Source organism: Hemitrygon akajei, chromosome 15 (genome assembly GCF_048418815.1).
Source record: "Hemitrygon akajei chromosome 15, sHemAka1.3, whole genome shotgun sequence".
NCBI lineage: Eukaryota > Metazoa > Chordata > Chondrichthyes > Myliobatiformes > Dasyatidae > Hemitrygon > Hemitrygon akajei.
Window position 1 is genome coordinate 48124798 of NC_133138.1, and position 10606 is coordinate 48135403.

General features: G+C 37.1%; 1 protein-coding gene across 1 annotated transcript; it reads right to left on the reverse strand.

Annotated features, from left to right (window-relative positions):
* Window positions 1-6255: 6255 nt before the first annotated feature.
* LOC140739593 (interleukin-8-like) lies at window positions 6256-8318 on the reverse strand. The gene is made up of 4 exons (XM_073067992.1): window positions 8204-8318; window positions 7927-8056; window positions 7753-7833; window positions 6256-6802 (listed from the first exon to the last, which is right to left on the reverse strand). Exons 1-4 carry the CDS (start codon window positions 8265-8267, stop codon window positions 6787-6789), a joined length of 291 nt encoding a protein of 96 aa, XP_072924093.1. The 5' UTR covers window positions 8268-8318; the 3' UTR covers window positions 6256-6786.
* Window positions 8319-10606: the final 2288 nt, after the last annotated feature.

A 10606-nucleotide genomic window follows, 5' to 3' on the forward strand; every position in this document is an offset into this window, starting at 1 on the left:
AGGAAATTTGTACCTCTGTACCTCCCGCTGCAACTGGATCTTCAAATTCCTTATTGGATGATAACAGTCAGTGTGGATCAGTAATAGCATTTCCTTTTTGCATGCAATCAACGTAACAGACATCCACTGCTCTATCCTCTCTACACTTATGACTGTGAGGTTAAATGTAGCTCACATGCCACCTATAAAATTGCCAATGCCTTCACTATTGTTGGTAGAATCTCAGATAGTGATGAGGAAGCTTACAGGAGTGGGATAGATCGAATGGTTGCATGGTGTTGCAACAACACTGCACTCAACAACAGCAAGACCAAGGAACTGAGTATGTACTTCAGGAAGGGCAAGTTGGGATAACACACATCAGTTTTCATTGAGGAGTCACTGATGGACAGCTTCATGTTATAAATCATTTGATTTTCTTTTCCATTAAAGTCAATGGGTAAAATGTAATCAGGCAGTTGCATGTGTTACGGATTCAGCAACAGTAAATATACAAGTGAGGCAGGGTTTTTTATAACAAATAAAACATTTATTAAACACTGAAAAACAAACCCCCAAAAGTAAACAAACAACTAACGTAGCCGGAAATCAGCTGCTGTGCGGCAGCTTAAACAGTTCTTAACGGAATAAAGCGAAAACAGTTCTGAAAGCGATGTTGCAAAAACAGTTCTTCAAAGTAGTACTGCAAAAGTTCAAAATGCTTACAGTCCATTAAAGGAGAGACTTTTTAGACGATTTAAATTCTCTTTCACGTCGTGTTGTTGCGGTTGCCAGTCAAACTATACTTTTCCCCGGAGAATTTACGAAGATGAGAATGAAACGGCTTAAAGGCACTGACCTTTCCTTGACAAAACTGTACCCAGAACCTTTCTGCTATATTTCGCAGGGATTAACATAGGGACAGCCAACGAATTCCTTCCGAATGAGGATCAAACAAGGTTGAACCTGTTTCACCGTCGAAATTGACTTTCCTCGATCTTTTAGCTCCCGAACTCCGATCTTCACTCTCCACTGATTTTTAACTGGCAGTATTATAAAGAAACTGCCAGCAATGACCTTTTAAACTTTAGGCATTAAATAAAACTCCACCTTTCAGCCAAACTGCGTCATAATATTGGACCACGCAGTGACATGGAGTCAAAATAGCAAATCCAGCCACAAACTGCCCCTCCTCACAGGGAGGGGTCCTCCTTTTATACCCTGTAAAAGAAACCTGTCACGTGACCTCAACTGGCGGAAAAATGACGTCACTCCACCATTACAAGACCACTACCTTAAGTCCAGTATAGCTTCAACACCACTGTCACATGACAAGTACAAGATACCCACAGGTACGTAACACATGACAAATGGCTAATTTTGTATCCCCCATCAAACTTAGACCTCGCTCCTCTCTGTTTTGACCAATTTATCATTCTGTTTGTGGAATAGATTGAAATCTGTCTCTTTGTTATGTTATGAATATGTGAAAAGGACTCATATTTGAGTGCAAGGACTCTTTCCTATTTTTTGGCTTGGGTGAAGCGATTAAGTGTAATATATTCACAATCCTGATGTTACAACTTTAGGTGGCATGGCAGGCCATGAAGAGAATGGAAAGATATACAGTAGGTTGAGGAATATACACTCAACGCCCACTTTATTAGAATGGAACCCAAAGGTCCTCAACCATTGTAGCCCATCCACTTCAAGGTTCAACGTGTTGTGCTTTCTCAGATGATCTTCTGCACGCCACTGTTGTAACACGTGGTTTTTTGAATTAATGCTGCTTTCATCTCAGCTTGAATCAGTTTTCCCATTCTCCTACGATCTCTCTCAATAACAAGGCATTTTCACCCACAGAACTGCCGCTCACTGGATGATTTTTGCTTTCTTGCATCATTCTCTGTAAACTATAGAGATTGCTGTGTGTGAAATCCCAGGAGATCAGATTCTGAGATACTCAAACCACCTCCGTCTGGCACCGACAATCATTCCACGGTCAAAAGTCACTTCGGTCACATTTCTTCCCTATTCTGATCTTTGGTCTGAACAACAACTGAACCTCTTAACCACGTCTGCATGTTTTTATGCATTGAGTTGCTGTCACAGAATCAGCTCACTAGATATTAACATTAATGTGCAGGTACACAGGTGTACCTAATAAAGTGGCCACAGGGTGTAGATAGGTTAAGTGAGTGAACAAATATGTGGCAGGTGGATAAACGTGAGGTCACCTGCTTTGGTAGAAAAAGAGAAAGGCATGGTAGTTTCAAGTGATGAGAGATTGAAGTTGATGCTTTTCAGAGCAAGGTGGATGTTTTGTACATAAATACAACTGAAATCAATTTACAAGACAGTCTGTATGTTGCACCTTAATGCAAAAAGGAAGCACTGAGATGAAATATCAGCCATGATCTTACTAAACGGCAGCGCAAGTATGTGTGGTTGGACGGTCTACACCTACTTCTATTTCTTACATTTGTAAATAAATAATATTTTGTATCATCTTCATATTTGACTTCACAAAAGTATTTAGAAGTAGTTAATTCTATTTTGTAGAGACAAAGGAACACATAATATTATTGAACATGAAAAGGTGCATTTCTAGATATCCCTAACTGAATGAAGCAAGTACTGGGAGGCTAAACAGACAGATTAAGTCCTAATTATTATTGTTCAACTTTTCAATAAAAAGGTCATGGTTTTTCATTCCCTTTTTCTTATTGACATAGTCCTCCATACCTAAGTAAAGTAGAAGCTTAGTATAGTACACACTAAAAAACACTATTTGGACTCTTTGACTTGCATGTTTCCCATGATGAGCAATCCAATCAGACCCACTTTCTCATTCTTTCCTCATATTCCTGAAGTTTCAAGATTGTTTAATGTCTTTTCCAGTAGGCAGGTGTAAAGAGGACTGCACAAAAAAATGCACAATAGGATAAAGAACACAATAACAAAAAAAAAACACAATGAATATAAACGCATAGGATAGCTTATATACACAGATTGATTGTACCTCCATAGGGTGACACTACGCAGAGGAGAGTCTGTACGTTAGGTGATAAAGTAGTGGTGGTTGGGGTGTGGAGGGATTCAAGTTCCTGAATCTTGATCTTGAATCTTCTTGCAGGTTTACAGAAAAGCAAGCAAAATACTAGTAAAGTAACCCAGTGACTTCTAAACCAGGTCAGGAATTGTTGGGAATTATCATAGAGTGATATATTTGTACAGCACAGAAACAGCCGACCATGTCCATACAAACCATGTTATTTAGCTTTTTCTGTTTCATTTACCCCCACTTGGACCATAAGTTTCCATCTTGGTAACTCAACTGTTTGTCTAGCTGCACCTTAAATGTTGTGAAAGTACTTGCCTACACTATCTCCTCAGTCAGCATGTTCCAGCTTCCAACCACTGTGCAAAACTCCCTCCCAGCTCTTCTTTAAAGCCCCTGCCTCTCATCTTATACTCATACCCTTATACTTAAGTGAAAACTATTCTCACTCTCACTACCACACCAAGTGAAAAATATTCTCACTACCTACCCGAGCTACTCCCTTCATGCCTACTCAATCTCTCCACATAACTGAAATGTTTCAGACTAATCAACATGCTGGTAAATCTCCTTTTTCAGCACAATCACATCTGGTGCAGTGACCAGATCTGGACACAGTCCTCCAGGTGCAGTCTTACCAGTGTTTATTAAAACTGTAATTTGCCGTCCTTATAATTTTATAGACTTCCTTAAACACCCTGATTTGCTTTCTTTGATATGATATCATGCTACAGCCTAAGTCAATTTACCTTGCTATCCACAACACCACCGATCCTTGTGGTACATACTGGTCACACACTTCCTAACAGGAAAACAACTCTGTACAACCAGCTTCTGCCTCCAATTACCAAATCTGTTCTGAACCCAACCATCAGCTTGCCTCGGATCCCATGGGCTTTAGCCTACAATGAACCAGCCTACAGTGCAGGGGCTTCTCTACAGATCTATGCAAACTGCTTGATGTTCTTCAGATATAGAATTGAAATTTGGGATTTTATACAAAATATGAAGTCTTGTGATGGAGTGAAAAGTTAAAGAATTTCTTAGCAATCAAGCTAAGGGATCTACTTCCTGAACCTACACAAAGTTAAACCTGTTGCAGAAATAACAATAGAGGAGCAGGGTATAATTTACATTATTAAGTAATTGAATAATATTAATCATTTTGTATTATAAAGTTTAAAAATAGGGCCTGTATCTGTTCTAAACTGTATTTTTTTTGTTTTAGCAGTATTTAATAATTTTAATAATTTGAATAATTTTAACATAACATTAATTTTAATAACGATTGACTATTGAACATCATGAACGGGCTAATGTATACCAGTTTGCCCCAGAAATCCATTCCACTGAAGTTAATAAATTTTACAGACAGTGTATGTTAATGGTATTATATGGTGTGTTTAGGGTTACTTGGGGCTGAATTTCCCAGGCATCAAAGTTATAGATAGATTTGACAGTCAATTAAAGTGTGGCTTAGTCAGCTGTAAAATGTTTTAGCTGTTTTGTGGGCAAAGTTGTTCTGGGATCTATCTTGGGTCAGGGCATGAATAGATATGGGGAAAAGGCGGGAGATTGGGGGTGAGAGGAAAATTAGATCAGCCATGATGAAATAGTAGAACAAACTTGATGGGCCAAATGGTCTAATTCTGCTCCTATATCTTCTGGTCTTATATATTGATAGTAAGATATGATTGGTAGTAACAATATGATTTTGTAATAATTTGGTCTGCATTTCTCACATAATTCAGTGGTCAGGTGGCAGGAAACTGGTTCATTTAAAAAAAAATCGGATTAATTTTCTGGATGATATATTTTTGTGACAATATCCTTAAAAAATCCTCCTTGTAATCTACAAGTGATCTATAGATCTATCAAGTAATTTGTTTTGAATTATTAAACTTCTAAGTGTGATATTAAAAATTGCCCATTATATTTAAGACAAAACTCATCATGTATAATAATTGGACTTAAATTTATTATTAGCTTAACACATAAATATATACTTTGCATGTTATATGTTTATATGATTGCCTTAAATTGAGCAAACCACCAGCTTTCGTACAGCATCTTTTATATCCTTTTCAGAAAAGCCCAAAGTTTTATATTAAAAAAAACTTTAGAAGTACCGCTACATTAGCAACATAGGAAACGTAGCAGCCATTTGCACTGAGAAAGCTTCCACAAACCACTGTGATAATGATCAAATGCTGTTTAGATCTTGTTTGAGAGATAGGTATCGGACAGAACACCAGAAATAACTGTCCTAATGCTCGTTGGAACTGTACTAGAGTCTTGTGTCCAGTCTCATTCAGCGAATGAGGCCTTAACTTAATGTTTCACCTGGAAAAGAGATCTTTCCAGAAGTGAAGCACTTCCACAGAATGCAGTGGAACAGCCTAGACTTTTGTGTCTATACTCAATCATAAATTACTCTGTATTTCATTACATGTTATGATACACCTTGGAAGCAACACTTAAACAATTCTGAAATTGTTGTATTCCTGAGTACTTGCTTAACAAATTTCCATTTTTATATTTACTAAGTATATGAGAGAAAGAGAGAGAGAGTTACTGTTGTAATTGGAAAATATTGCCTGCTTAAGCACAGCAGCTTCAGAAACAACAGAGATAAATGAACAGATCTTCTGCTTTTGCATATCGGTGTAATTTTGCACAAGACACGAGAAGAAACTATAAGTTTCTTTTAGAATACTGTTATGAAAGGGTTTAGTATCCTTTTATGAAGACAGATAAGACATATGTTTAAAGAGTCATCCAGTAAAAGATGCTTTCAGTACTTTTAACTCTCTGTCAGTACTGCTACCAAGAAAATAATTCTACACCTAAGGAGTGCTGGAACCCACGATTATATGATAAAGGGTGAGAATGCTGCACTGTTTAACAATTAGAATCTCCTATTGATATTTTGCCAAGAATAGGAAAATATTTTACTGGTAATTTATTTGTAGTCACAGAGTAGATTTTATTTTCTGAAAGTTAGTGGTAAATCTGACAAAATTTTCCACCTGCAAGAGCCCTCCTTTATTCTTGTTATTTCTTGTGCTGATTCAAATGATGCTGAATAAGTTCTAAATAGAACTGTGGGACATTGTTACAACATTTTAATTTTCAAGGAACCTTAATGAATCCTGCATTTGTTATCTTTGACTGTTTGGGTATTTAATACAAGAATACAGCACAAACGATTATCAATATTATAATTGCAGCCTTTAATATAGAGAAACATTACAACAATTCTGGACTTTGCATCATTTATTTGCATACATAAATAGCAGATAAATTGATCTCATATAAAAGCATCACTAGTTGCCATGGACAATGAAATATAAATGAAGAAAATATCAAAATGAAAAAAACATTTTAATATGAAATTAACAATAAATGACAATAGTAACAAATATTTTTCAGCTCTTATAATCAAAAATAGCTTATTTATTTTATAATCAGTATCAGTTCAATTATGGAACCTCAAATGATAAAGTTTTTAAAATGTGACTAGAAACTGGGTTAATCTTCATTACAGCTCCACATATGAAATGATAAGCTGACAGAGTTTACTCTGCCTTTTTACTGCAGACATTCCAGTTTATTGAATGTGTTAAGAAAATTTAAAACACATATTAAAGCTTTGCTTCACTAATGATGCAGAGGTGAATTTTAAATGTGTGCATCATAGTCCTGTTCAGACAGCAACACGATCCATTGTTTGGTAGAGAGGTTGTTCAATGTTTTCCTTTCCTGTAAAGAAGTATTGTAATCAATATTTGTCTTAAGAAGGGCTGTTTCCTAGGATAGAGAGCATTTTCACTTTGCCGTTTTTATTAGTTCAGTGGAAAGGTTAGAGATAAGAATTTTTATAAAGTAAATTTTATTCTTTGAGTTACTCAATTTAAAAGTCACTGAAATGGTCTAAAGAACCAGTTCTGAATCATGTCATAACTTAAGCATAGGATCATAGGGCATGGGCACATGCCAATCAGCCTACCACGTCCACTCTGACCAGTGGCCACCCATAAACATTAACCCTTTTTCCCATAGCTGGATGCTTGTCTAAATATTTCTCAAGTCCTGTTGGTATCTCTGATTCCACCACTTTCTCAGGTAGTGTGTCCAGGTACACAACACCCTCAAAATAGAATAGTTTGCTTCAGATCCTACCCAAACTTTCAATTCTCTACACTTCCAAGTGAATTCAACATTTTTTTTTGGTTCAGAAAGAAAATCTGCAATAGCAATAAGTGAAAGAAAACAAATACAATTTGAAGAGTTCTCTCTTGAGTAACACTGCCAATGGAATCTGCCAAATGTTTCTGAATGGAGCTGGACTTGATTGAATCTTGCACAAATATAAACAGTTATGAAAAATCTGAACATGTTGCATGATCGTGAGTATGGACAGATGTGTAGGCAGGCAAGGCAGAAAAGGTTATGGACCTGACACATCTAATAGGGATTTAGTGTAGTTATATATCACAGTGGGCATGAATAAGGTGGGTCCATAGATACTATTTCTGTGCTCTATAATTCCAAACGTATCTAAAAGTAGATTCTAAAAGTAAATCATCTGTAAATTTCCCAAACTGTTTGTGTTGGATTAGCCTATTTCAACAAGATTATACTGACATAAGTGACCAAAACTTCCCAATTTTATATTAAACTTCAAGCGCTTAAATTTGCCATATACTTACTTTCTCATAGAAGCAACAATTGCTTGCCCTGCTGCAGCATTGGGGTTCAAGCAAACTCTTTTCTTATTTTCCAAATTGACACTAGAAAGAAATTAAGTGCAATTAAAATCAAAACTATTTCTATCTTAAACTGTTTCATAAATATTAAGATGTATTAGCAAGATGGTGACTTACATGATTTCAATGTTTGAACAAAAAGGTTGCTTAAAGAAAACTTTAATGTTGGTGACTTTCATGTTTTCCGACAATGAGTCCATTAAGCTAATGCATTTGCACCGTCTCTGTTTCGTTAGGCGAGGGAGAGCTGCAAAGAAAAATATAAGTTTTTAGAATTCAATCATTAATTTTGTAATTGACATTCATTTAAAATGCATCTGTATAATAATTTATACAATAGCAAATTTAGCGTTGTTCAGGATATTAAAAAATCTCGATATTAAAGATATCTTACCGTCTGTAAATACAAGACACAGAACGATGAGTGAGAGCACAGTGACTGAGGTTTTGCTGAACATTCTGTTATTGATACAGTTACTTCCCCTTCAGTGCAAGATGCTTCTAATGTGTAGAAGTGATAAGAGAGAGACTTTATACAATGTGGTATGGGGCAGTAATGACGTCACAGAGAAACAAGGGAGGAAATGGCTGAACTTCTGACCATATTTTTCCAATTCTGTCTGTGCAAAGGCATGATGCCAGGTGAATAGAATACTGACAGTGAAACATTGTGTATTTAAAAAGAAAGTGTTAAAAATATGTGTTATTCCAATCAGCATAACATTGGTGGTAGACAGATCACTAGATAGTTCCAATTATATTTTTTTTATTTGTTAAAGAGAAGCATGCTTAACTTCCTTGACTGAAATTTTAGAGAGGTAAACAGAGTTGTCATAAAGATATTATCCTTATTGCAACACGAGTGAATCTGCAGATGCTGGAAATAAATAAAAACACAAATTGCTGGCAGAACTCAGCAGGCCAGACAGCATCTATGGGAGGAGGTAGTGACGACGTTTCGGGCCTTCGGGTTTCGACCCAAAACGTCAGCACTACTTCCTCCCATAGATGCTGTCTGGCCTGCTGAGTTCTGCCAGCATTTTGTATCCTTATTGCAGTCTGCTTAGATTTTAAAACAGCACATTATGAATTTTCACATGACAGAAAGGTAAGAAAAGCTGGTAAGAAAGTGATGACTGCTTTTGTGATTCAAAGATTCCAAGCTCATTTATTATCAAAGAATGTAGCAATTATATGCCTTGAAATTTCTCTGCTTACAGGCAACCACAAAGCAAGAGACCCCAATAACCCAATTAAAAAAGACCAAAAAAGCCACTGTGCAGATGAGAGACAGAGAACATGCAAGAAGTAGACACAAGCCAACAGCATCCCGAATCTAGTGTTCCAGTGCGACCTCCACTACATTGGAGAGACCTGATGTAGATAGGGAGAATTGTCAAGCACTTTCGCTCTGTCCACGACAAGCAGGATTTCCTGATAGCCAACCATTTTAATTCCAAACCCCATTCCTATTCCAACATGTTGGTCCATGGCCTCCTCTACTGTCACAATGTGGCCACTCTCAGTTTGGAGGAATAACACCTTGTATTCAGTCTGGGCAGCCATTTTATCTGACTTCCGATAAGTTTCTCATCGTTTCCCCTTCTCTTTTCTTCCAATCCCCATTCTCGCTCCCTTCTCACCCCTTCACCTCACCTGCCCAACACCTCCTTCTGTTGTATCTCCTCCTTCCCTTTCTCCCACGGTTGACTCTCCTCTCCTACCAGATTCCTTCTCATTCAGCCCTTTACCTTTTCCACCTATCACCTCCCAGCTTTTCACCTCATCCCCCCCCCTCCCCCACCAGGCTTCACCAATCACCTTCTAGCTTGTACTCCTTCCCCTCCCCTTACCTTCTTATCCCAGCTTCTCCCCCCCTTCCTTTCCAGTACCGACAAAGGGTCTCAGCCAAAAACATTGACTCCATTTCTCTCCAGCATTTTGTACTTGTTATTCTGGACTTCCAGCATCTGCAGAATCTGTAGACCTTATTTATCAAATTAACACTGTCCACTTTTCCTCCACTCCCTTTCAGTTTCTGAAGTTTCTAAAGTGGTGAAATGTCCCGTGATTCTTTATAGATGTTTCAAAACCACTTCTGTGTGGTTTTGATATATCTTGTTTAGTGCAAGCAAATAGTGATAGTACTAATGCCGTATAAAATCGGGGTAAGACAGGCTCCACAAGAAAATGGTCAAGTACCTGCTGCTACTTTCATTGATAAGTCCCATGGTTTCACAATTTATATGCCACTGCTGGCCAGGATTTTTGGTTGAAATAAACAAATCAACAACATGACTGCAAGAGTAACACAGAATCTGCATACAGTGGTATACAGCCCACTTTCAGACTGAGGTGTGTGGAATTTTTCTCAATCCCATGTTTGGGTGTAGGTCCAACAACACTCAGGAAGGTTGACACAAAACCCAAGGTAGACAAATGGAAAGTAAATTAATTTTGTTCAGACATTGTGGTAAATGTTAACCATGGAACATACATTCATTTGTATCTGACTATTTCCTTTCCAGCTGCCAACTGCAAAAAAGGTGTGAAAAGCTACTCTGTATCAGTTGCTGCACAAGGCCAGCAATTTTCCTTTAAATTTAAAAAAATATATAAAGAGAGGCATCTTTGTGAAAAGCTACATTTAAAATTGCAGTTATGAATGTAGCTGCATAGAAATGTACTCATAAAGCAGTATTTATGATATTAAAACAACATTTATGCACTTTCTGAAAATTCACTCTTTTGGAAGAAATAGGAGAAACAATTTCAACATAATAGATGCCATAAACAG